The sequence below is a fragment of the Rhinolophus hipposideros genome (genome assembly GCF_964194185.1).
Source record: "Rhinolophus hipposideros genome assembly, chromosome: 18".
NCBI classification, from domain to species: Eukaryota; Metazoa; Chordata; class Mammalia; order Chiroptera; family Rhinolophidae; genus Rhinolophus; species Rhinolophus hipposideros.
Genome location: NC_138064.1, coordinates 9,454,913 through 9,482,860, shown reverse-complemented (window position 1 = coordinate 9,482,860; position 27,948 = coordinate 9,454,913). Strand labels below are relative to the sequence as shown.

The following is a 27,948-nucleotide window of genomic DNA, read 5'->3' as shown; positions in this document are numbered from 1 at the left end:
GAAAAGTCACTGTTACTTGAAAGTGTCCTGATGAAACTAAAAAGCATTTGTTCTCATTAAACCTTCCCCTCGAACACGCATTGTTTTAGCATAGGAAGTGTGCAAAAAATAGCCTGCTGAATATTGAAAGACAGTGAATATCTAAAGGAAAATCACTTATGAGTCTGTTGAGTTGTGAACCAACCACTTTTCCATGGAATTCCAGTTTTACTTGAAGGAAATGACTGACAGACAAATCATTTAGACTTGGGCATTTGGTAGACATCTTTTCAAAAAAATAAAAAGTGAACATGTCACTTCAAAGAAAATCAATGGCAGTCTCAGTCACCAGTGATAAAATTTGAGCTTTCATGTGAAAACTAGAATTTTGAAAAACTTTAATATGCCACTGTGAGCTTCACAGATTGCTGATAATTAAAGGTTTTTATGACGAGGTAAGAGATGATATTAATAAATGCATTTTTTGGACATTTGATAATGAAATATACCAATGTTCGAAAGATCTGCATAAATCAATATTGTCTAAATGACCAATGAATAATGTTACAAGGATCGTGCATGGGAAAAATGTCCACCCAAACTGCAAGATACGGTTTTGAATTGCATGTTCCAATCAACCTTTATTTTTGTTGAATTTTGGTGTAGTATCATAGAAGAGTATCCATAATTATATGAAATGGCTCTTAAATCTGCCTCTGTTTTCCAAGTACAAATCTGTGTAAAACTGGATTTTCTTTCTGTACCACACGCAAAACAATACATTGTAATAAATTGAAAGAAGCAAATAGGAAAACCCCATATCTTCTGTTAAGCCAGACATCAAAGAGATCTGCAAAAAGGTAGAATAGTGCCACTTTCTCATTAATCTTTTGTTTGTTTTGGAAAGCATAGTTATCATAAAAATGTGCTACTTATCTTAATGCGATTGATTTTTATTTTAACGTGAACACATTTAAAAAATTTCTGAGTTTTAATTTCTAATACAATAAATATTGATGGATAGATATAGCCCACTTAAACAAAACTTCTTTGGTAGGTTTGATACTTTTTAAGAGTGTAAAGGGATTCTGAGATCAAAATATTTGAAAACCACTTAGTCGAAACTCCGTTTTTCCACATATGGCCCAGATTAGTAGGCCATATCTCATTTAAATATAAGGCAAATCATTTTTCACTTTTTCCCTAGTTTCCTTAGCTTTGCCATTATCCTTTGGTTCCTCTGTGTTTATCTAGAAAGGCACATAAGACATCTTTGCTGGATAAAGGCTGAAGGCTATGCACATCGTCCACCTGGGAGGAAGCCCCACCTGTGGGCTCCACCCACCCGAAGGAGAAGAGAGGAGCCCATGTGCAGTTATGGACAAACTGTCTTTGTTTTTCATGTCTGCTAACTCCTTCATATGGAAAGGTGGACAGCTAGCTGGGGATATGATGACTAGCCTGAGTAATTCTGCGTAAAACCTTTCTTACCTAAGGGCAGGATTGGAATGTGGAGGAGTGTTTATGAATTCATCAGAAAGAATGTCATCAGCATAATGGAATATTAAATAGGCAATGAAATGTTAATTATGGAAAACCGTGAGAACTGCTTGCTAGGATTTCAAGCAGGTAGATTACCCAATGGTATTGCAGTCTGTCAACAAAAGCTGTAATTATTCACTGGAGAGCGACATGTGGTAGGCACTCACGATACACTGGTAAACAAAAGACACACGCCTTGACTGTAGATATAAAATTATGTATGCACACTGAGACAAATTTGAAGGTCATGAGTAAAAATGAACACAGATTAATGCAGAAGCTGCTTCAAACCTCTCACACTTTTTAAAAGGAACATTTTTTTTATATTAATATAGTATTTCAATGTCAGAGAAATGAAAGCCTAGAGATGGATATGAAATTTATGCTATTTTGACCCCTGCCTCTTTAAAACACTAGGCACTGGGAAGGGCACTGCTCTTTCTGGCTGCTCCCAGCCTGGTGTCCTGGCTGATCCCCAAAGCTCTTGCCTGTTTTACTCTGTTTATGTAGCTCCTTGACATAACCTAGACCAGGGCTGTCATAGCATCACTTCATTGCCCATTTATATTATATTAGACTGGGTATAATGTAATATAATATAGTATAATATAATATAATATAACAATATAAAATAATACTGGGTCTTATATTAATTTTTGCTCCAAAAGACGAATTAGAGCTGATAGTCCAGCTCAGTCTTATTTTTGGGGAAACAGGGTACCACCTTCTGAGGATTCTATATGGGTTCTATTTGTTTAAAATGTGCCACGTTTTTAAGGCCACCCAGAGGCAAAGATCAAGGGGCAAGTTTGCTAGGCAAAAAAGGGACAAGAGAAAGACATGGCTGAAATGCTCCTCAGCATATCCTACAAATACCCCTTTTAAAGACATGGAAACCACATATCCCACATAGTCAGCCTGGGGAATTTGTAGCCAGCTATATTTTCAGAAGGCGTGGGAGGTAGAGTTTTCATACTATGGTATTTAGAAATATTCCAGAAATGCCAGACATTGCTAGGGTGACCTGGTTTATGGAATTGGAAAAAGGCTTAAAATTCTTTTTTTCTACAGTAAAAGTTCTGAAAAAAATCAAGATAATCCTGAAAGAAAGTAAAGTGAATGGGAATCCTGAGGTAGCTTGTATTGACAATATTCTTCAAACAAATAAACAAATAAACCACTGTGAGAGTGGTTTTTGAAGTGTATCAAGATATAGTCTTCAATTGCATTTGAAGAGTATTTTATTTAATTTAGCATTTACAGGGGGAGGAAGGACTTTGGGGGATAGAATTGATTGTTCATTTCAAGAATATTGATTACTCAATATAAGGACTTGTTTAACTAGAAATTATCACCAAGAAATTTGTGTCAATGACAAAAGATGCTATAGTTGTAGATACTTAGGACAGACATGCAGTAGTAGTATATTGAAGTATACTAGCATTTTCCAAATTTTATTCCTTATATTGTACCAGAATATGTTCATATGCCACGACAAAAGGGTTTTATGGTCAAATAAGTTTAAGATGCATCATATCCTATATTCTCCCCATTGACTATCCATATGCATTAATAGATAGGAAAAATCCTACGGTAAAGAAACCTGTGTAATTTTGTTTAACACAATCTAACTCATTTCTTTGTAGGATTCTTGTGTCATGGCACCCCTATTAACCTCTTAGGATTCCACAAAGTACTAGTGTAGGAAATGCTATAGGAGATAATTGAATGTAACTTATCTTGATAGTTTTGCTGGAAAAATTTGGCCAATGAAGATAATTTTTCAAGTGCCTCTGAAAAAAGACAGGCAAATGTTGGCATATGCTGGTAAGGAATTGTCATTATCTTTCATGTCTGGCAAACTCCTTCACGTGGCAAGAGGGACAGTCAGCCAGGGCAGTGACAATTTGCCTGAGGGATTCTGTGTGCTGCAGGTCACAGCCCTCTATTTCATCCTTCCCTCTAGACCTCAGATGGATTGTGGTTACGGCTCCCATCAATGCTGTTTCTTATAGGAAATGATTTTTTTAAAAATGGTTATACAGTGACCTACTATATCTGAGGGATTGCCTCACGTATTCATGGGGAACACCAGCCTATTTGTGGCCATGAAGCTAGGGAGCATGCCAGCATGTGTTACTTTCTATAGTGAGATGAAATGATTATCCCCACTACCCCCCAAATACACCCTTCCTTAGGAAAACAAACATTTGCAAGTTTGTTTTATAAAATCTGCGTAGAACTTATATAAATATATTGTGACAGCGGCTGTCATACTACATATATCAAGAAAGTGCTTTGAAACTTTATGCAAATACATGGGCAATGTATACACTACTGTACACCCCAAAGAGTACTTCATGTGTTCCTGGTGCCAAGAAAAACACAAACGTTCTCCTGCTAATTCAGAGGGAAAGTCACCATAGCCCTGTACCTTTCATAGCCCTTTCTCTTGGCTAGCAAAACATACTTTGAAAGGCTGATCCTAAAGAGAGCAGGGTGGGGTGAGGGTGCTGAAGTTTCAATTTTATCGGTAATCTTTATAGGTCAAGTACTGTGCTGAGTACTTTCAGCACATTCGCTCATAAAATTTTCACAACAGCTTTGTGAGGAAAATGGCATTGTTTAGTAATAAAATAACCAAGCCTTAGATGAAATAATTTGCCCAAAGTCACTCATTTATTAGTTTATGGAACTAGCTGGGGTTCAAAATTAATTTGACCCTAAATATTTGTAAGAGCTAGCATTTAATGAGCACTTCCTAGGCACGAGGCATGAGCAAAAAGCGTTGCCTCCATTATCTTACTCTTTTTATGAACTCCGTGAGACTAGGTCCTGTTGTTTGCCTTAATTGATTGCTGAAGGAATGGAAGCTTAGAGAAGTTCAGTAACTGTGGTGCAGATTAGTAAGGGATAGAACTAGGGTTGGAAGGAGCCCTTAACCTCAGGAGTTTGTTCCTTTGCATCATAGGGGTTTCCGGTTTACCTTCTTGATTTAGAATCTGGAACCTTTCCTGGTTGTACTGAGTTTTCAGGCACAGATCTGCTCACGTCATGGGCTAGAAGGTCATAAACTTTTTAAGAAGTCGTTATTTTCACTCACATTTTTGCTTCATCATCAATAATCTGGACTTTGGTATTATTTCCACATTCATGGGTATTGTGTTTTCTACAACTGTAATAGATGACATTTGGACTTTTGAGAAGATGTCAATGCAAATACCTCACAGCTAAGTATGAGCTGACGGAAATGGCCTCTTTATAAAGTTGTGCAGCTTTTTGCCCATGTCATTTGGATCCATGTGTCACTGGGCTTCTCCCCGTTCCTTCCTGTGTCCCCTTTGGAACTGGGAATGTTTGAGAACAGGGTCATTAAAATTTTTGCTGTGAACAATTTTGGTCCTAGTACGGCTCCTTTCGTTTCCAAGTTTTAAGAACTCGACTGCTTTTTAAAGTCAAACCCGTTAGACCCTCTGAGAACTGTGGGTTTTGAATCCTTATCCTCTTGAGGTTACTTAGGTTTCCCTACCATGGCATGTTTTATTACTGTTGTAAGGAGAGCAACCATTTTCCAGGCAGATTGATCCAAGAGAATGGGCCACTGGGGAATACAAAGTTAGTCTGCCTGGGAGAATTTGCAAAAGAGAGAGAAAGAATTGAGCCTAAAGGCTCTCTCAGGCGAGAACTGTTAAAGGCCTCAGTAGATCATACTCTTTGTCAGAGACCACTGGAAATATCTTCTTAGAACAAAAACACAAAACAGTGATTACACGTGAATGTCCACTCAGTGCATTTTCAGTGAAATCTGTAACATAAATGTAAGTGTGTTTTCCACCTTAGCAGTTTTTTTTTGAGAACAGATGGAGGCATTTTGTTTTGGAATCTCATCCACGGAGTCTCTGAATAGACCTTGTCAGATAGCTACTAAGAACAAAGGAATATTTTATGTCATATCTTAAAATGAAGAGAAATACTTCACTGCAAAGGCAATGTCCATAATCTACACACTTGTGAATATGCCAGACAGTCTACAGTTGAATATATCACAAATATATTCAACCAATCAGAACTTGCAATGTTCTGACTGTGAGCTGGTTATAGACTTTGAGTCACTTGTTTATATCAGTTCTATGAGCTTGGCAACCAAACTGCACTCCTGGTTGATGAGGCTGTTTATAAAGAACACAGATCAATTTAAAAAGTGATTTTTTAATGTTTTCTGGATTTCTTGCTCAAAAAAGGGGGCTGGATGTTCCATCTTCAGTAAGTAAACTTTCACTTATCTGTCTGTTTTCAAGATATTGCCATCATCCTCCAGCTGGCCTGGTATGATAACATGGTGGATGGTTTTGGACCACGGCCTTCCTGACTCCTGGACATTTGCCCCCAAACTACTCCCCTTCAGCAATGGTCTGTAAAGAGAGCCTCTGGGCATCTTCTGAGTGGCTTGTCTCTGGTCCACTGAAATCCTGATAGCTGTTCTAAGTGCATTGGCTTTCCCCTGATTTCCCAACCAAAGGTGGTCTTTCATTCTTTTTGGGGGACTGTCCTTGGGGACTGTCCTTGGCTTTTATTGAAGCATTTAGAGTCATTCTGATAAGCACTTGAACTTCTGTCCTAGCTATGGCCTACACAAGGAAACGAGTCCTGAACTGCTGCCCTTTCTGTATAATTTTCTGAAATAGGTACTAATTGTGCTGCTCAGGTAGAACTTTTGTCCATTCCTTTTAATAAAGTTAACCTGTTCAGTCCTATGGTTCTCCATATTTTTTGAAAAAAATCTGTGGGGTTGCTAAACATGTTGTCACCATTGTGGAGCTGTTGTTCTTTCAGGCCTCATACACGTCCAGGCAAACTTTCTACTCAGCTGCTACGTCACTGAGGTACCTACTCCCTTTTGGCCTTTTCGCAGCATGTTCTGGCCATGATTACAACACAAAGCTTCTGAGGCTCACCTAATACTATTCTAGGAGAAGCTCAATTTAATGTAACTCATTGTTTCTACAAGAGACCAACCACTTTCTCTTTCTGTCTGGCCAATATATGAATGCATTTGTCAGAGAATACACCTATGCCTTGTCTGTAGTTGCTGTTTTATGCTGCCCAATGCGGGACTTTTTACAAGTCAGAGTTTGTGACAGAGGAAATATCACTTTCCTGGGCTGGATAAGATTCCCTCTTCGGCCGTGTCAGTCTGCTTTGTTTCCTCTGTTTGGCACTGCCACCATTTTTTCCAGGCACTTTGGTTCTCAGCCTGGCATGACTACTACTTCCACCCTCTTTGATTGTGCATTGCACTCACATCCTGGAGGCTTCCCATGACAAAGCAGTGTGGAGGGGAAGTGGAGAGCACCCATATTACTTTCCTTTCTGTATGTTTTACTCCATGCTAGGAATCCCAAATTAGTGGGGCCCGGACTTGACTATTTCACAGAGATTTTCGTCACACAGTCCTTTTAGGCTTTGCTGTCAGCATCTGCCTTCACTTGGACCAACACGGGCAACCAATGCACTGGACTTGAGATGACTTGAGTAACAGACGCTAAGTTACATTCAGATAATGCCTTCCTTCTGTAAGTAGTAACTGGTGATTCTGTTGTGCTCCATCTCTTCTTACCCCAGGAAGGAGTTTTTCTTTTTTTCTTCTTTTTTTCTCATGAGAAGCCAAATGGGTGAACTGGACTTGCCCAGACATGTCAGAATGCTAGCTTTGGCTCAAACTGGGACCCCCCACCACAGCTGTTTCCAACAGCCTGTACACTTCTTTTCTTTGATCATATTTGGCCTAGATTACAATCATCCCAAGAGCTTGCCAAGGTTGCATTGCAGCCTGATTATCTCAGAACATAAACTAAGAATTGGTTGACAAGACCAATACCCAGGGGTATCACCAGTTTGAATGAATAGTGCCAGAAACTTCTAGTCAACCTGGACACTGTCCCTTGATGGAGGCCAGAGTGTTTATAGGACTCTGTGATGCTTTACTTACAATATTTTAGATTTTTTTTTTTTAGAAGTTTAGGAAATTGGCATCTGACACAAAATAGAGAACTGCACAGAGTAACTTGTACTGAATGGAGATTTGGAAAATTTTTATTTAAAGACCACAGTGTCTATCATATAGAAGCTCACATAGTTGCTGAATAGGCAAACAAAAGCCAAAATGCTGTCACCGGTCAACTGCTATTCAGATATTAAAATAAACTTTAAACGTAATCTTATTTTTCAAGAGTGTGTTCAGGTATACTATTTTAGGAAATATCTCAAAAATTTCAAAGTCTAATTTTGTCAATACAGGGAGGGGATCCAGACATATCTTAATTAAGACTAATCCATTTGAAGACAACAGATATTTTTGTACTTCAGGAAACCTCACTGGAGGACACACATTTTTGAGTTATTTTCAGATTTAATTGACAACCCAACAAGTAGGTGTTTAACTGAAAACTAAACACTTCTGATGTTACCACAGTTTGGCTGTGGAGCTAGGAAGGCAGAGACACGTGTGGAAGACAGAAGCTACGTAAACATGGCTTCTGCCCTTAGTGAACTCTCAGCCTACTTGAGGGCAAATGATAAATCCAAATGGAACATTATGGAAACAAAATAAAGCGATATATAAAGTGTGTGGTATACCTAGACTGGTTTTGGTAACCAAAACATCATGGTCAACAGAAAGGTTTTAGAGAAATAGTTCATCAGAGATGCGTGTGTTTCTGTGTTTGCGGCTCAGTATTTCCAGAGCCTCTTGCCCCCATCAGAGGCCTTCATGTGGCTTCCTCCTTAGGGCATATCCAGCTTTGCTCTGGTGTAGACAGCTTGGGGAACGTGAAAAATGCCCTTTCTCCTGCACAATGGTGTTATTTCCTTCCTTTCAGGAATGGCTCATAACTCATAGAAGGTGTGAGTTCTGAATGATTGTGCCTTTCATCCCCCTGGATGTGGGCCAGACTGTAGATAAAGCGTTTGATGTGTCAGCAGTAGGTTTGTAACAGCTTTGACTTCTTACATGATGATGAAAGGTTGAACTTTGATAAAAATGGCAAGAGAAGGAAAAGGGCTCGTTTTCGTTCTTTAGCTCTTTCTTTCGGATGGCAGTTGAGAAACATCCTACCGGGTGGTCTCTGGGAATCTGAAATATTAGGAGGGTGTTCTCTTGTGAATGTATTTGTTTGTTTATCGATTGTTTCAGAGCGGGAACACCCATGCTCACTGGCATGGTGGAGCCTGATTCTCAGCAAGCCCTACCTCTCGGCTCACTGAGCCCTGGAAAGAGATGTCCCATTCGTCAGGGCAGATCACTGGTGTTTCAGCTGTCCCTCAGACACCAAACAAACCAGGGCTGGCAAATCTGTTCTCATTCCCAGGGCTTTCCTCATCTCTTCATTCCTAGGGCATTTTTTCAGAGATCTCATCTGAGCTTGGTCCCATAGGATGGTCTTATGTTCCTGCTTCTAAAGTTGGGGAAGAAAGGAGTAAAGTATTTATGGAAACCCAGAACCAGTTGGAATTTGCCTTAAACAGTATCCCAATCTTATCAGTGATTTTTGTATCTGCCTGTATGGAAAGCTGTGTTTGGGGAAGAAGAATTTCTACACTTTCTTTTTCAAAGCAAAAAAATTAACAAACAAACTAACTAACACAAAAACCTTCCATTCAGCTAAGTTGCAAGAAAGAACAAAGAGCAAGGACTCCAAGAAGACAGATGGATTTCACCTTTAAATATGAGGCTTAAGCAAATACAGTGCTGAACCCCTCTTTTGAAATGGTACTAATGAAACAGTTGTAAACATTTATATATCACTGATTTATCTATGAATCTAATATTTATTTTACAAAAATTGTGACCTTTGTTTTGCCTCTGCCTCTGGTGCTCTTGAAGTCTCTACATAGCCAGGCTGGGCCTGCTTACTTATGTAGCTGCTGAAAACTAGTGGCAACCTGAGCTGTCAGAGGGCAAAATCCCAGTGTGATGCCTTGCAAACCCTTTACTGAGTCCAGGGCAGGCATTTTTCTACAATCTTCTGCAAGTATCTTTGATGATGATGAACACAGCCAAACTCTTTGGGACTCATCTGTCTGGCCATCAGAGAACACTGAAGTCCCTACAGGACTCGGCATGGGCCAGAGGGTGACTGGCCAATCGTACTGCTTGGTGGGAGCTTTAGCTTGGGGGTTACTGCTTGTCAGCAGGGCTGGCCCAGTGCCCTGAAGAGGCCTATTGGCAAACAGTGTCTCATTTACACCCAAAACGTTACTCCTGAAGCTGTCCATCAGCACCTACTGTTTTTTCTATTACAATAAGGAGAGAGTGAATAAGATAGGAACTCAGATGGTCTGGTTTAAATGTCACCTCCTAAAAGGTAGAATGGCATAACTGGAGATGAGCATAGGGAGAAGAACAAATAAATAACTTGTTCAGTTCAGACACTGTATAACCAGGATTGAAATTGAGATTCTTGACTATCTTTCTCTTTTTGAAAAACAGGGAAAACGAGCTTTATCAGTGAGGGAAAGGCTGATGGAACAGGTCATCATAGTGCATTATAGTGACTTTAAGTCTGAAATATTACATCGGAGACTGCACAGTGATGAAATGGCATTACTAGAATAATAATTGTGGTAGGCAGAATAATGTACCCCTTGACCCCTGATATGTCCTTGTCCCAATCCCCCAAACTTGTGACTGTTACTTTATATGGTAAAAGAGACTTTGCAGATGTGATTAAGTTAAGGATTTTGAGATGGGGAGATTATCCTGGATTATTTGGACTTTTATAAGAGTCCTTATAAAAGGGAGGCAGGAGGGTCACAGTCACTGCAAATCTGATGACAGAAGCTGAGTTCCAGAGCCAGAGCGGAGAGAGACTTAAAGATGCTACACTGATGGGTTTGATGATAGAGAAAGGAGACCATGAGCCAAAGAATGCAGGCAGCCTCTAGAAGCTGGAAAAGACAAGGAAATGGATTCTCCCCTAGGGCCTCCCGAAGGAATGCAGCCCTGCTGACATTTTGATTTTAGCCCAGTGATTGATTTCAGACTTCTGACCTCCCCAACTGTAAGATAATAAATGTGTGTGGTTTAGAGCCACTAAATCTATGTGGTAATTTGTTGCAGCAGGAATAGGAAACCAAAACAATATTATGAACAACAATACAATTGGGCTTGGAAACATTAATTGATGGGAAAAATAAGGCTTGATTCCCAAGACAGAGCATCAGGTCGTGATCCTCTGAGTAGGTAGAGAAGGACAAAAGGGTTTTTGTTTTTGTCAGCCCAGTAGGTACTTCTCACAGGTATTGTTTACTTAACATTTTTATGGGACAAAATAAGTATCTTGGTCAAGCTTTAATGACATGTCCTTGACTCTGTGTAAAACCAGAGTTGAGTTTTATTTTTATCACTTGGAAACAAAAACCCTTGTATAGCATACTGTTCAGATTCTTGGGTTAGAAATTTCCCCGAACCCTCACAGATTGGGATGAAAAAGCCTACACTGGTCTCAGCACAGATGCCTTGGTGAAGTACAGTTCAACCCCATCGAACTCAATCACAACTCCATCCCCACCTCTGCTCCTCCTACCTCTTCCTTCACAGGCTGGAATAAAAGTAGCTTTTAGCCACCAGAGAGGGCAAATGGGGCCTGGTTCTTTCAGAGAGAACTCCTCCACCTGAAAACATCCTCCATCATTCAGAACACATATCCTGAGTACATGTTAAAAGCTATGATGTGTGTGCTAACTGCTAGAGGAACTAACAAGATAAATAAGCACTAATCCCTGCTTGCTGAAAGCTTATGTTAGTGAGACATTTTGCAAAATCCAGTGCTTGGGATAGCAGCCTCCAAATCATCTGAGAAAGTTATTAAAAATGCAGATTCCTGGACTGTGGCTTGAGAAAACTTTGGTCTAGTGCAGTGGTTCTCAACTGGGCATGATTTTTGTCCCCCAGAAACATTTGGCAATGTCTGGAGACTTTTCTGTTTGTTACAACCTGGGGATGAAGGCTGATACTGGCATCTAGTGGACGGAGGCCAGGGCTGCTGCTAAACGTCCTGCAAAGGGCAAGAAGCCCACTAATACAAAGACTTACCTGCCCCCAAATTAAAATAGTGCCAAAGTTAAAAAGGTCAATAGTGCCAAAGTTAATAAAACCCTGCTCTAGTGGGTAAGTCTCATAAACACACACACAAATTTTCCTACCATGGTGGTGTATACATATGAGTATATATACAATGTAGTCTCAGTCTCTCCCTCTCTCTCTGTCTCTCTCTCTCATTCTAAGTGGGCTCATGAACCACTATAATTTGGGGTGTACTCTCTCTCTTTGTTCCCTCTGCTTCTGCACCCTCAACCCCACAGCTCACGTGTTCCCCTTCTCTGCTTTGATTTCCTTATCTGCTCTGGTCAAGAACAGAGGAAGCCAAGTATCAAGACCTTGACCTCTGGAAATAACTGTAATGCTCCGAAACTTTACCAAAATAAATGTACACGTCAGAGAGAGGCATGGATAAGGACATCTATTTCTTTTTGTGACCCCATTTATAATTCAGTGTGGGTGCTCTGCTGACAAATCAGCTTTCCACCACCATCTGTTTTGAAGTAAGAATTCTGGGTCACACATAAAGTCTTGCATTCAAGATGTATTTCTCCCCTACACTAGCCCCTCCAGGTCCCCCCCCTTATTTCCATGATCATCTAAAACCAATGGAGAACTCTATTCTCTTAAAAGAATAGAACACTGGGGAAATACTATCACTCCAGAATGTGCTTGAGTATAGCTGATTGATTGTAACTGGTTAGAAATGCACCGCTCTGCTTCCTGCCTCCAGTTAGATAGCCAGGCTCTGCATTCTGGTCAAGGGATGAGTGCCATGACACATGCTACAGGATGGTTTCCAGCCCTCATTTCTTAGCAGTCCTCAGGGGTAGGAGAAGCACCCTGCAGGCACATGGCTGTGGTTTAATCATCTTGCACTCATCACTGTTTTCAGGAAGAGAGATTTTTATTGTGCAACAAAACTGCTATTCTAGGGTAAACTTTGACACAAAGCATTGTGTTCTTGACAGAATCAGCTAAAGCAAAAAATACGGGGGCAAAAAAGAGGCCTAGGACAAGTTTCAAGTCTTTCTTTTAAAAACAGCTACTTTTGGAGAAGCACTCAGATATGCAATTAGAACAAATGACCACCTTTAAAGAACAAACTTGCCTTTCCAATAAAACACAAATGGTGAAAATTCGAACTCACCAGTACCAGTAGCATTCCTTTCTTTGTTGACCAAATGAGAACGTAATAGTTACATGAGGATTTTCGACTTTGTGGAAAGTTGCTACCCCTAACCTCTATGTGGTTCAAGGGTCAACTGTAGTCATTAGTCCCTATATATTTTAACCATTTAGAAATTTTCAAACATTTAACAAAACACACGGGATCCTAGGAATCCTACTAGCTTTGTAAGTTGAGGTTGAATGTTGCTTTTTGAAGTATCAGCACCAACAAACACTTAATTATTACCTAAAACGTGCAAAATCCAAGGAGATACAAAGGTAAGCAGGCGTAGACAGTCCTGAACTATGCCATTTCATCGGCATCCCATAGTTAAAGACGTCTGCAGAATTCACCTGGTTTCCAGAGCTCATCCTGCGTGCTGACTCTTCCTTTCACTCAACAAATTTTTACTGAGATGTTTCCTTGAACCCATCACTCTCCTGAAGGACATTAGGCTCAAAGGACTGTTTCCTGCCCTGGCAATTGTGTACCTTGAAGACAAAACCAGGGCCGTCTTGTGGGGTTAAAATTTATGTATGTGTCAAAAATACAGGCGAACAGATGAGAAAAGAAGAAATATGGGAAGATGAAAGAAGTTGCTGGGAAGTGAACAGGTCTAGAAACCTTCACAGATAGGAAGAGGCTTGAGACGGACCTTAAATGAAGCAGGATTTCCATAGGGGTCAATGATGGGGGGTGAGAGGGAAAGAGGTATGTATAAAAAATATTCAAGGCACAAGATGTGCTTCAGGGCAATAAAGAAATAAGATACACTGGACCCGTCTATGTGGGAGTTGGGAGGAAAGAAGGTTGGGAAGAAGATTATGGGTATCTTGACAAAGTAGGCAAACTGTGGTAATAAAGAACTAATGTGTCTGTGTGTTTTAATGCAATATAATTTTTTTTTGCTCATTTGGTGGTTCATTATAGGTGCTTGGTGGGTAGATTTCTATATGGTAACTCAGGGAAGCAGGCTCTTTCCATCTTTTGCAAAGTTCTTGGTGTCCCCTCCATTCAGCTGTGTATACATCCAGCTGAGAGAGAAAGTGAGAGAGTAGAGCATTGTGCAAGAGATGTTTTTATGGGTCAGGCCTAGAACTGTGTTATATTATTTCCATCCACCTTCCATTGGTCAGAACTAAGTCACATGGTGACACCTAACTGCAAGAGAGTCTGAGAAATGAAGTGCTCTGGGTTAGGAGAGAAAAGAAACAGACGTGAGTGAACACAATTGCCTCCTCATGGACTTTTAGCCGGAGTGGTTTGAACTTTATCCTGAATGCAGTGGTAAGTCACCCTTCACCTTAGCCTGGGAGTGCGTTCAGTGGTGACATAAGCTCTGTAAAGAGAGTGATTTTTGTATGTTATATTCACTGCTGTGTCCCCAGCATACGATAGGCCTTCAACAAATATTTGATCAAATAATGAAATGATGGATGGATGCAGGAAAGGAGTCCTGGATATATAGACCCTTCCAGGATGAATTAGTGAGAGAGTTGAGTCAGGGAAGCCAAAGAGGAAGTGATTGTGATAATTTGATAGAGCCTGAGTTAGTGCAGTGGCAGTGGGAAGAGTACATTTTTAGAAAGAGAAATGTTTACTTCTGCTATTTTAACTTTGTTAGTTTACAGCATAGCCTCAGCTTATGGTTTAACCAGAGTCCCTGCTGAGTTGAAATCATAGAAGCAGGTTGTGAGCTGAAAGGCTGGGGGCTTTCTTTGGAGGCATTCGTTGGAATGCAGCCTGGGGACTAGAGCTGTGACACAATACTGCAACCCAAACAAAATAAAACTTGACCAAACCAGCAAAGCCCCATTGGAGTTCAAGTTACTTTAATGGACTCTGGGGAAACACAAACTGCAGTTGTATTATGTATGCAAAATTTGCTCTTTGACCTTATTGTAAGAAAAATTACTGGAGTACACATAATCTTTTGCCAGCTTTCCAAAGTGTTGGACAAGTTAACTCCTATGCAATTATGCAATTTTTTTTTTAAATTTAATTTTAAAATATGCCTGAAAAATAGATGCTGATCCAACAAGAACAGAGAATATCAACAAAAAGAGTATGTATGTGCTCTGTTCACCTAAGACAAGTCAACACACAGGCAACCCCGTCTGGTCTAATTTTAGATTTTAGGAAGTTGTTTGCAGATAAACTTCTTTGAAATTAAAAGCACAGGATAGCATATGTCCTCCCTGTAGGTTTGACTTTTGTGATTGATACACAAGCTGGGGTAGACCTGAGTCCGACCTAAACTCAGGTGACGCGTCTCTTCATTCTGGGGAAAGGCTGGATTTAGGATTATGTTGAGTTGAATGAGGAAACTCACTGAGAGCAACTCGGGATTCTTAGGAGCTCCTTAGTGATTCTTGCTGATCTGAAAATAATGTAAAAATAACAGAAGAGCTTTTTGTGGTATTTTCACATGTCCTCTATTGGTCTGGGGAAGAATCCAACATTAAAGTGGTTTAAAAATCATAAATATTTAAAAAGACATAATGTGCCCTACCCCTTTCATCCACCCCTACCAAAAAAATAAACCATAATAATAAGAATGGCAAGAACAAGCGGGGGAAGCAGGAATAATAGGAGACAGCAGTACGTAGGATGGGGATGAATGTGATCCAGACGGCTAATGTCTGGTTTTCGTGCAGAAAGTGTTGGGGAAGGTGTGAGGAAATGCCAGGAGGGCGTCTTTCCCATGCGAGGCCCAGGTGAGGCGAGTTCCTAATTTCTTGAGGCTTCTTGAGATATGAATTATCGGCCCGAGACAATGGATACCTGGGGGTTTCTTAATTTGGTTTCTAGTTCAAATCCTAGAGAAGTCAATCCATTGAAATTCCATTTGCCTAGTCGTTTACTTACCAAATTAACTTATTTTCTGAAAAAAAAAAGACATAAAAAACTTAATTATTCACAAATGTGATAGCAATTCATTTTGCACAGGATAATTTTCACGTGAGCCTTGCAAAATTGTTGGATGTAAATTGACTGGAAAGCCGTTTTTGTTTTTGTTTTTGTGTTTTCTCTTCTCCAGCTTTCTAAAGATTGAATCACAAGTTGCTGAGGCTAGAAAAACAGCCGCCTCTGCTGAGGAATAGAGGAGGGGTAGATGGCATACTGCATACTGTATCTTTGCATTCTAGAGAGGGGAGAGAGTAATGGGCAGAGAAAGGGGACACAACACTGGGATAAGGAAGGAAAGAATGGGTGTCAGATGTCATGGGCGCGGGAGGACAGAAAGGGTTGAGAATGAGCCTTTCCCAAGGGAAAGTATTTGACGGTTCTAGAATTTTTTTCCATGGCACACTGGGGCTCTGCCAGGTCTTCCGCTATCAAGCATCATATACCTTCTCTTTAGTTAGTGGAAGCAGACTAAGTTAGCTAGCAAACTTGGAGAAGTTGTTCTTCTGAACATTGACTTTCAGAGTATCCGTTTTCCGCAGATCGGCTGCTTACTCTAATCCCTACCTCATCGAGCCATCCCAGCCACACCTAAAAGCTGTGGCAGAAAGACAAGCCTGATGTGGAACCTACAGAGAGATGGGGGTTTGAAAGAGGAGGGAAAGTCTCCGTAAAACCCAACGGGTTCCTTTGCTTGCTTGGGAGTTAGACACACAGACCAACTTGTCATGGTATGCCCAAGACCTTCCTGGTTTTAGTCTTGAAAGCCTCAAATCTCAGGCCCACTGAGGCAGTTGATTAGTCTTGAGAAGGAAAATGGTAAACAAAGGTAGTGGCTGGTGAGAGAGGTGATGCTGAAATCCTCTCTTGAGGGGTAGTCTTTTTGCTGGTACAATTTGTATAGCTTACAGGGAAGATAAAAGGATACTTGGGAGAAGTTACACGGATCTAAGCAGTCACCCCAGGGACAGAATACCAGGGAAGGCCCTGGTTTGGTCCAGATATCTTGATTATCCAATATTCGTGCACGTACTTTTCTAAATGTGCTTTTCTTTCTCTCTCTCTCTCTCTTCTTCAGGGAGGCAGGACACAGTGTGTGCGAGAAGTCTGTCCCATCCTCTCCTGTCCTCAGCACCTTCGCCATATTCCCCCAGGACAGTGCTGCCCCAAATGTTTGGGTGAGTGACTGTTTTCAGGTCAAAGGAAAGTGTAACTTATTCTTGGCATTTTTTGCAGAGACTGTTTATCCACATTGTTTTCTTCAGGTTTCTCAACTTGTCCTGTTTCAGGGCAACCGTTTCTAATTAAATGAGCATAAGGTGGGCACGGGGTTTGTCTCTTCTAAAGCCTCCATAGAGATTTCTTCTTGCTTGTCTTCCTTTGTGTCTGTAAAGCTGGGACCCCAGACAGCCCGTGATGATACCCTCTTGTGGGGAGAACAGTATTGAAGACATTATCTTAAATTGGCCCCATGACGATAAGTTGGAATGGATTTCAAAGGCATGTGAAGTACACACACAGAGGAATATAGACTAGTGTTACTTTTACAGGCAAAAGCATGCAGGAGGATAACATGCCAAAAGTAAGAGGTTTGGAAGGGAACAATAAATAATAGCTGAAATAAATAATAGCTGAATAGCTATTTCTTACTGCACATTTACTACCCTGTTTCCCCGAAAATAAGACCTAGCCGGACAATCAGCTCTAATGCGTCTTTTGGAGCAAAACTTAATGTAAGACCCGGTCTTATATTACAGTAAAATAAGACCGGGTCTTAAGTTTTGCTCCAAAAGATGCATTAGAGCTGATTGTCCGACTAGGTCTTATTTTCGAAGAAACACGGTATGTACTAAGCACCAGGTGAAATGTTTTTATATGCGTCTCAATTAATCTTAAGAAGCTGTGATATATGCATATAGGTACTAAACATATTGTATAATCCAATGTATGATATAGGTGCAATTATTATAATAGTTGTATTGTACTGAGAGGAAAGTAGATATCTAGAAGGTGGCACAGCTAGTGTGATGGGTTGATACCCAAACACAATTCTCTGTGATTCCTAAGCCCATGCTTTAACCTATAGCAGCCTAACTCTCCTGGTGACATGGAGGGCAGCATGCATGTTGCCAATGGGAAGTAAATAATCCATGATGGTGAGTCTATAGCATGAGGTTCTTGGGCTTTGGTTTACAGACCATATGTCAGCTTCTTCCATATAATCCTTAGGCTCTTGAAGTAGTTGAGGTCAGACTATTTAAAATTCAGATAAAGGTAGCTTGACTCATCGTATGAACACAATAGAACGTCCAGACACCTCACCAGAATCTCCAGGAATCCTTGAGGGGGCTAATGTTTTCCCCCGTCATCGCTCACTTCATCATGTTTCTGCTTTTGCTGTTTCTTTCTTTATTCCCTTCCTTCCCCCTCCTCCTCATCCTCCTACTACTTCTCCTTCCCCTCCTTCTTTTTCTTCTCCTCCTCCACCTCCTCCTTCATTTTGTCCTTTCAGAGATACTCCCACCCAGTCTTTTCACATCTTATGGTGCTAGTGAGTGAAGGCCTGTGTAGCAGATTTTATTGAAGGTTTGCAGTCCACGAGGGTGATTACTTTACAGAGAAGCACAGTGAACAACATGAAATGGAGTATTAGGCTTCCTTTGTTCTTAAAGGTCTTAGCCATTTTGCCTTTAGGAAAATTTTGCTGTTTGTCTGTATTATTTGGGCTCCAGCCTCCTATCAGTTACTGTCGACACCCTTTTCTTGAATCCTCTCTCCTTTCTTTCAGAGTTTGCTTTTCTCAATTCCAAACGTCCTGTTGCTTCATCTCAGCTTATCATATCCCTACCCTGAAGTCTATCTTTCTACAACCAAATTGTCAAGTAAAGGTATCTTGTTAAACTCAGGCAGTTTTCTCCCCTTTTAGGGATTCTACTACCAATTCTTCATCTAACAATGTTTGCCTTCTTGTACACACACACACACACACACACACACACACACACACACACACACACATTTAAAGTAAATATGAAGTAATTATAGGAACAAAGGATAATTGTTTAGACATGCCTGACTAAAGATATTTCCACTGATGTGTGTGCCTCTTGGGTTGCCAATGTATGCTTGTGCCCCTGGAATAGAATTAGCCAGTTACTGTGGTCAAAAATCATGCTGTGGGTCCTGGTGGAAGCCGTGCTCCATCTGCACAGGAAGGTCATCACAGAGGAGGTGGTGTCTGGGGCCTCGCCTTAAGATAAGTACGCATGATTCATGCTTTGAAGCTGGTACCCTGGATACGCTGAGTCAGCTCAGAAGTTTATCATATGAGTAATAGTTGTATTGAATGCAGATTTTTCTGTCCATTTGTGGTCATAAGACAGACTACGAAAGGAACAGAAAGTCTTAGGAAAACTTGAAAATCGTAATTCTCCCAAAATGAGACCTATTTTGGGTGGGCTAAACCCCAGCAGAACAATGTGGAAATGGCTCGACTCAGGCTGTACAGAGAGTCTCTGAACCACTTTTTTGACTGTTTTATCTTGTTTTGGGCCTTGATAACTTGGGGATTAAGGTAAGATTTTATGTTCTTTGGGGGTAAAAAGAAACATACCCACACAACAAAAGACAGAAAATAAAAAAGGAAACACTAGGGCACTTTCTGGATGTTTGATATTTTAGACTAGTTAGACTTTTGCCTGGTTGGACATCAATTGCTGTTCAATTTTCCCGTCACCAGTATTCATTCACATGACTTACCTCTGCTTTTACATTACAACATTCACTTCCTCTCTTTTCTCATTTTCAATGAAGAGCCTGGTCAGAGGTTTGTGTACATAGAGCACCCAATTCACCTTTCAGAGAGATACAGCCCAGGGTCATATTTGAATTATACCACTACTACTAATAGTACTTATTATCACACACTTATTGGGAGTATTTAATGAGTACAAGGCTCTGTGCTGAGATATTTTTCGGTAAAATTTACATTTTATTGGGGATAACTTAAGCCACTGGTCATGTTTTTTCGGGGGTGGGGGTGGGTGGTAAGCTCATTGAAGAGTCATTTTGTTCCACTGAACATTTACTGATGTCTACTGATATCTACAGCTGTCAATCAGTAGATCCATCCATCCATCTATGCAACAATATTGAGTACTATGATTGTGTGAAAGCAACAGGAAGGGGCTATTCATTCTAAGAGGGGACAGGGCTCCTTAGAAGATGTATTTTGATTGGAGAAGACAGCTTGACTACATCTATATATTTATTTATATTCTGCCTTTTGCCCAAAAGGATTTAAGTCCACTTCCAAAATACATGAAAGACGTGTAGATAAATGACAGGAAAAAGGCCAAACAACCTAATTTGACAGAGATGCGATGCCTATGAAAAGCTAGACACTTGGCATGTGGAGTTGGATTTTATGTGCTCTTTGAGTTAGCTTTACCCCTTATGGCAACGGACTTGTGATTTCTTCAACTAAGATGCTATGTAATCAGTTCTTCTTTTTGCTCATTCTTTTCCTTCATGGGATTTCTTGACTCCTCCTGCCTTCCATACCCTCTTCCTGGATAATTTCACTCATTCTTCAAGATGTAGGTCAGGCATCACATCCTCCAGGAAGGCTTCTCTGTCGTCCCTGTCCGCATGGTTCCCAGATTGGCTTCTTTCCAGAACTTACCGCATTGTTGTGTTGAAATCAGGTTTTATGGGTTTGTTTCCCCACCAGACTGTGAGGACATGAAGACAGGTCTATGTCTTAGTCTTCTTGGTTCCCTCCCATGGACATATAAAGATTTATTGAACTTACAGTGTGGAATCAAACTGTTTTTAACAAAACCTCTCCAAATGAATGACTTCCAAGGATCCACTGGGAGCATCTGACCCAAAACTCTATTTTTGTGCATCACCGAGACCTTGTCTTCTGAGAATGTTTAACTGCAGTGTGATGTAATTGCTGATGACAAAGTGGGACGTGCTTGGCTGCTATCTTGCTTACTCTGTGCTGTTGTTTCTCCTTAGGTCAGAGGAAGGTGTTTGACCTCCCGTTTGGAAGCTGCCTCTTTCGCAGTGACGTTTATGATAATGGATCCTCATTTCTGTACGATAACTGCACCGTATGCACCTGCAGGGTAAGGTGGTTCTGAGAGGCGGTGGGACAACAATGATAGCATTTAGGGGGTTACTGTTAACATTAAAGCCAAACATGATGCGTTATTTATTATTGATGCCATTTTAGGAGAGAAATCACACTCAAGACTGCACAGAAATTCAAACATAGGACCCAAATTACAAATCACTGTTATCTTCCCAGGAATAACACGTTAACTTCTGGTGGTGACAACTCTGAGTGGCTGTCTGAGGCACTTTCTAAAATCAGAAAAATGCACATGGCAGTGTTCTCTGGATCTAATTATCCACGATGAATTCTCTAACACACCTGGCAATAAAAATGGTTTTAATCACATTCAAGAGAAAAGAAAGACATGGCTTTGCAGTTCATCACAAGATAAACCTAGTAGTTTGGGAAGAGACCACTTATGTTTTGTTCACTTGGGGCATTGCTCACTTTACTCAAAAGGCCACCAGAAGTCTAATGACTGGTAAAGAGTTCCACCCCTCCCGAATTTTAAAGGGACACACATCACACATTTCTACACTGTGCTTATACCATGATTTGTTTTTGAAACCAAGAAGAGGGTCATTGATATGGAGGACTTTAGGATCGTCCATTCATTAGTGAATGAACATCTGTGTGACACAAGTGTAGAATAATACACATTGGTGGTGATGGCTGTTATTTTGTTTTTAATAGCTAAAGGGCTAGAGAGGGAAAGAGAGGAGGTTTGCTCAATGTCAGCTATGAGTCAGTAGCTGGGATTCGAGACCAGAAGTTCCTGATTACTTGAGGCATGCTTCGTTAAGTAGCATGCACTACTTCAGGGAGGTGGCTGAGTAAGAGTTGACCTGGTTGTTCCCTGGCACTGAACACTGAGTCATTCCTAAGCCCTAGAATACTTTCCTGAGGCTCCTTCCTCTTTTTGTGGTTTGTGTTACCCTATGTTAAACATATAGCCAGTCACTCCTTCTGTTGCTCTTGGCCTCCATCCTCAGGACTTCTCTTCCTTTCTAGGAATTTCACAGATTACAGCTTCCTCTTGGGGATACTGAGCCTTTGATGGAACCCATCACATTCCCAATTCTCTTGATTGCAGGAAAACCTGGCAACCCATGAATCGTAATTAGTTATGCTTGCAGTGCCTTGGGTCTCATGGATTCCTTGAGAGGTGATTAGGAAATGTCCCAGTCCTCAAAAGATGTATAATTAATACTGTTCCTTCAAGAGGTTATTTTTTCAGAGTATGTGTTCGCAGTTAGTCATTTTTGGGAAATTAGGCTGCAATCATTCTGGATAATCAGCATTATTTTCTCTTTGCTTAGAGCTTTCCTCTCTAGCATCCTCATTCAATGCCATGGTAGCTGAGCAAACTGTTAGTAGTTCTCTGAACATAACATGTTTTCAGGTCTCTGTGCCTTCAGATTTGATGATTTCCCTACCTGTAGTATCCTTATCTTCTTTAAATTGGATTAGCAAAATCCTCTTCATCTATAGCAGCTCGTCTCAGATGTCACCCCTCTAGTGAGCCTTTCCTGACCTATCTAGATATAGGTAATGATTCACTGTTCTCTGCTACCTCTACAGTTTGACTAGTTCTGTTTACCCCATTATATTGCCATTTATTTGTTCACATGCTTCTCTCCTCTGACTCTCTGAGCTCCTTGAAGACAGAAGTTCATCCATCCATCTCTGTATTCTCATTACTTAACCCAGTGCCAGGCATATGATCTAATGGGTACTCGTGTGTGTGTGTGTGTGTGTGTGTGTGTGTGTGTGTGTGTGTGTGTGTTAATGAAAGTGGGGAAATCCGCTGTGAAGTATGCATTATTTGAAAGCTAGTGAGTACAAATCAAGACATGCAATTCGAAAAATGATTTTTTTTTAATTTATGAGTTGACTTATAATAATTTCTATGACCCAGGCTCTGTGCTGGGTACAATACTTCATTAAACTGTACAAGAAACCTGAGAAGTAGGTATTATCATCTCCATTTTGAAGATGAGGACTTGGAGATTCAGGGAGGTGGATTTGCCCAAGGTAGCACACCTAATAAATGAACTGGCATTCTACCCTGATCTTGTTCAACTCTAATCCTATCCACTGTACGATGTGGGTAGAACTGTAAATATAAAGGATAATGAATGATATATTTTGGAAGGACTGTCTCATTGTCATATTAATCTTACATGGATAAGTCAGTGGGAATATAGTAGGTGGTATCAAGAGTATAGTAGTAGGAACACAGTAGGTGACTTACACAACTTATTTGTATGTAATGCTCAGAAATTAGTCCACTCACAAAGCTTACTAACAGCGTCTATTTCTTGAAGAGGGGTTTGGTCTCATTTCTGTGCCATTGTTGTCACACTAACTTGACACTTTGACGGGACTGCTCTTCTACCCTGGGATACTTCTTTTCTCCATCCCTGTCTCCCACTAAGTTTCATACATGTTTTGCTCTTACAGTCTTTCCAGTGATAATCTACTCCAGGTGAAATTGCATCTTGTTGGCTGGGGAACTAGAGAAATTTACCTTTTTTTAAGCTGCTCTGAACTTTTCTTCAATGTGTTGTTGAATGAATCAGTAGGCCAATTAACTTGGCTATTCTGTTCATGGAATATGCTTCTTTAGAAATGAAGTCATACCCTTTAAATGAGATATCAACTTGTCACACTCAGAGGTTAAGTGGCCTGCTTAGGGTTACACAGTTTCCGGAAGAGCCCTAGAACCCAGGTCGTTTTGAAATTGCTCATTCCATTCCTTTGTGAACATAGAATACACTAAGAAATTTAATCTTTAGGTGGAATATTAGCTCTTAATCTCTACTCTTTGATGAAAGATAGCCTGACTTTGTACTACACTCCTAGGAGATGGCATAAAGCCATGGAAGAGACCCAAGAGAGCACTGTTAATGAACGATGTGAAAGAAGGAAAGCACAGAAGAAAAACTGGTTTACCCATCGTGAGCTAGCCCTTCTTGCCACGTGCTGGCTGAAGCAGAATCATTAATCTCTAGAGCATTAAATTATAAACCCTTGGAAGGCGGGGAGCATATGTCACACTTTTCATAGTCCAGATATTTAATCAACAAATAACAATTTAAAGTGAATGAAAGATTTATTGCAACAAATGAAAATGTGGTATCTTCGGAATCTGGTTTAATGCAGTTAGTTGTGGGTTGTTAAAGGAAGGCTAGGGAGGATATTTGGTAGAGGTGGACATCATTTTTCATTTCTTGTTTGCCTTTGGGCCCCCAGGACTCTACTGTAGTATGTAAGAAGAAATGCTCCCGCCCTGGCGGCTGTGGGAAAGGCGAGGGGACCTGTTGTGAGGAATGCCTCCTACGAGTGCCCCCAGAAGACATCAAAGTGTGCAAGTTTGGCAGTAAGGTCTTCCGGGTATGTCATGAGCCAAGCTCATGGGAACTATTGTTATATACGGAATTGTAGAAAGCTCCAGACAAAATGCAGAGTGGAATCTTCCATGTTTTGTATATGCAAATACATGTGTGTATAAATGTACTTATTTATATTACAATATTCTATATGCATGTACATTTAGAATCAAGTACTCTCAGGGACCAAGAGGTAATGGTTTGAAAATGTGTTTCTTTGAGAAGTTTTTCTTTTGCAAAATGCTTTATTTTTTTCTTTTTAAAATATTTTAAACTTGTAAAACATCATTGCCTATTCCGAATGTGGCTGGCCAGTGATTGGGATTGGGCTGAAGCAGCCCCCCGGATGGTACAGATATGGGTGCCCAATTGCCAGGCAGCATCTCATTCAGTCAGAGATGCTCGGGGCTCCTTGTCAAGATCCTGATGGTTCTACAGCTTGATAGTGTGAGAACTTTTCCCAAAGCTGCTTTTTTCAACCAGAGATTTTCTCATTTGGGACATGTTCAGGTGAGGATGTTTATGGTGTACGGGTCCCGGACAGAGCAAAGGCGAGAGGGCCCTGCCCCGGCTCAGCCAGCAGAGTTGTCTGCTGGCTACCTGCTACCCTTCTCAGGTGTGTTTTACATTGTTTTCTGATGAGCCGAGTGGGAGACTGTGCAGTGACCATTTAAATGTCAGGATGAAGATTGTTGGCTTTGTCCAAAGTGCTTCCCATCTAGTCTGTTTTCCCAGGATGTGGAAGGAGTCTCTCTGTACCCGAAGGTGTCATCTCATGATACCCCTGAGAACGGAGACCCTCAGAAGCAAGTCAGATATGGAAGCTCCTCAGACAGGCTGCATGTAGCCGGGCTTCCTATTACACTGTCGAAATGGAGGGAGAGTCTTTCTTGGTTCTTAAGGAATCGGTAGGAAGCCATGATGTGTCATGCCCAAGGGAAGGGGATTACGTGTGTGTTGTACTTATACCAGGCTCTCAGAGCCACTTGTGCCCTTTTCTATAATGTCATCCCCTCTTGAACACTCATATGCAATAGACTCACCCTCATGATGGTGGTGTGTGCTACGTGTCTCCCTGGTTCCTTATGAAAAGGCTCCTTACACGAATGAGGCCTGAGACAATTTACAGAGGGTCATCCTTCAAACACTGAGTCCTAGACATGTGCCCTTAGAGAATCTGAAATGGTCAGGTACCCTTGTGGACAGATTCAGTTAAGTCTTCCTCTCCTGAAAAATAAAAGGCACGGGAGAGTAGGTAGGCCTTAAAACAGCTTCAACAAGTGAGAAGGAAGAGGAGGAGGGGGAGGTGTCATCAAAGATCTGAGCTAGTTTCCCGGTTTTTAACGCAATTTGCTGCTTAGATGCATAAGGGAGGAATTGTTGTTTTGTTCCCAGGCCCAACTCTGTTGCGTGTAGTCTCTTTTCCCACCAGCAAGGATGCGCATCCCTGCATGTTCTCCAGAGCTACGGGGCTTCTTGTGGCTGAGCATATGGTGGCTGCAGATTATAAATCCAGTGAGCCAAAGAAATTCTTCAGACAGCCCTTTCTGGGGTAGAAAATGTGTCCCATAGTGCTGCCCAGCTTTTGGGGGGGGGGGCGAGAATCTGACAGGCAGGGACATGGTGTGAATAGTTCTTGGAGTTTTCTGTCTGGGCCCCATATTTCACATGGCTTGCTGGATAGGTGTAGATGGATACCTGAGTAATTTCGTCACATGATGGCATCCCTTACTCAGGATAAGAACTACCTTCCAGGACAGAGACATGCCAGCCTGTTGGATGAGCTCCAGCTGACAGCAGAACTCTGTGCTCTCTTCACTAGGATGGAGAGATGTGGTCCTCATTCAACTGCACCATCTGTGCTTGTGTGAAAGGCAAAACAGAGTGTCGCAAGAAGCAGTGCGTTCCCATCAGCAGCTGTCCTCAGGTACGTGTGGGATGGAGGTTAACTTACCTCAGCATCTTGGGTCACGTGGTCACAGAATCTGGATCCCCTGAAACATCCAAGTTGCAAATACCCACAGGCCCTTTGCAAAGCTCGCTCCTTCTTCTCTGCAGTCTCCACCTAGACGCTAGTCGTGTGTGAAAATGGCTCCTGCTTTGTTCTTGTCCCCACTCTCCTATTTCTTAGTGCCTTTGCCCAGTTCTTTGTTTTAATGTAGCTAACTCCTGTTCAGTCTGCTCCCTTGTACCTTTTGCTGGGTTTTCTGGTGAACATGATAATCCTCCTTTGCATTTTCCTTCTTTCATTCTCATATCAGAGTTTTCTTCCTGTAGCCATTCGAAGTAATATGTAGTGGTTTATTAATAAATTTCCCAAAGGGTTCCTCCTGCCTAGCAGCTCCCCTGACCCCTTCCCTGAAGTTTTCCCTCCTTAACCCTGGCCTCCATTGTAGCCCCAAATAGAAATTGTGTCCTTATGGAAATATCTCTTTTCAGAAACCCACAGTTCCAGTGCACCAAATAAAGCAGCCTTTATCTTCTAGAGCATGAGCTTCAATGAATTCACCTTAGCAACTTGAAACCTCTCAAAGTTTTATGCGTTTTGGGAAAATGTCAAACCTATTCAATACCTTCCAGTGAATGAAAAAATATATCCATATATTCAGGACATGTCCTCCCTTCTCTGTTATACACAGCCTTTAATTTTATTCACATCTGTTATTATTATAAACAAAACATCGCTGTATTTGCTTGACTGCCAAATGAGGCACAAAAAAACAACAGCTGTTGCTATTGCACAACTAAATAAAGGGGGGAGAAACAAATGAAAAAAAAAAGGCTCTAATTAGTCTTGCTTTAAAAAGCCTCAGACATAAAACTGAAAACCTCCCATAAAAAAGGAAAAGAAAAAAAAAAGGCGATGCAGTACGGAGACTTGAACATGGTCTGCTTATAAATATTCATTGGGAAAATGGGATAAATAGGATCACATCATTTCTGCCAGTCCTGGGGGAAACCTCACTGCTAATGACCTCTCGCTGCACATGTTAGTAATAATGGGCTTCCTTATTCTACAAGACAAAACAGGACACTGTGCCAACCTGGTGGCTTAAGTAACTAGCTTGGCAGGCCACGGTCGAGAGTCCAGCTTTACATGAGTCCTGCCACTTGTGGCGGGGCTGGTGGTTTTCATCGTTGTCTTGATGTGAGGAGGTCAATGCTCTTTATGTCACCAATGTCTCATTAGTATCTCTTCTTTGCGGACCACATTTGGGACAGGAGCATCCATGCTTTCAGTCACAGGTCTTTCCCCTGGTCCAACCCCCTCCTCGTCGTGTCAAAGCTCCTGCCTTGGGGGCCACCTTTCTGTTTCTAGGCATCTTTCCAACCATTCCTCCAGTTCACAATTTCCCTCCTCCTTGGCCAGCACAAGGCTTTGGAAGATAGCTTGTTTCTACCATGGAAATCCTGTTAAACACTTCCTTCCCCTCCCCTGCATTGCCTGGGGAAATTAAAAAAAAAATTAAGAAGCACCCTGTATCCCCTGTTCTGTTCTTTTCCCACCAGCAAGGATGCACATCCCTGCATATTCTCTTCCCAGGTACTGCACATCTCTTTTTCCAGAAGTCTGTGTGCTTTGTTGAAGAAGGATCTTATGGTTGGATTCCTTATCTACCCGCCCTGGCAACTCCCCCAGAGACAAAGGAGTGCCTTTTGTGGGAAGGGCTATGAGGGCTCCATTGGGGACAGGGTTGTCATGACACTGTCAGCTTATGGATGCTGACATGTA

General features: G+C 41.2%; 1 protein-coding gene across 2 annotated transcripts in view; it reads left to right on the top strand.

The window, feature by feature from the left end:
• Positions 1–27,948, top strand: part of BMPER (BMP binding endothelial regulator) — a 220,073-nt gene that overhangs the window by 103,845 nt on the left and 88,280 nt on the right. For both annotated transcript variants that reach the window (XM_081079765.1, XM_081079766.1), the window contains exons 7-10: positions 16,777–16,876; positions 20,724–20,833; positions 24,079–24,219; positions 26,038–26,142. In XM_081079765.1, the coding sequence (XP_080935891.1) occupies positions 16,777–16,876; positions 20,724–20,833; positions 24,079–24,219; positions 26,038–26,142 (456 nt within the window). The remainder of the gene's footprint in view (positions 1–16,776; positions 16,877–20,723; positions 20,834–24,078; positions 24,220–26,037; positions 26,143–27,948) is intronic.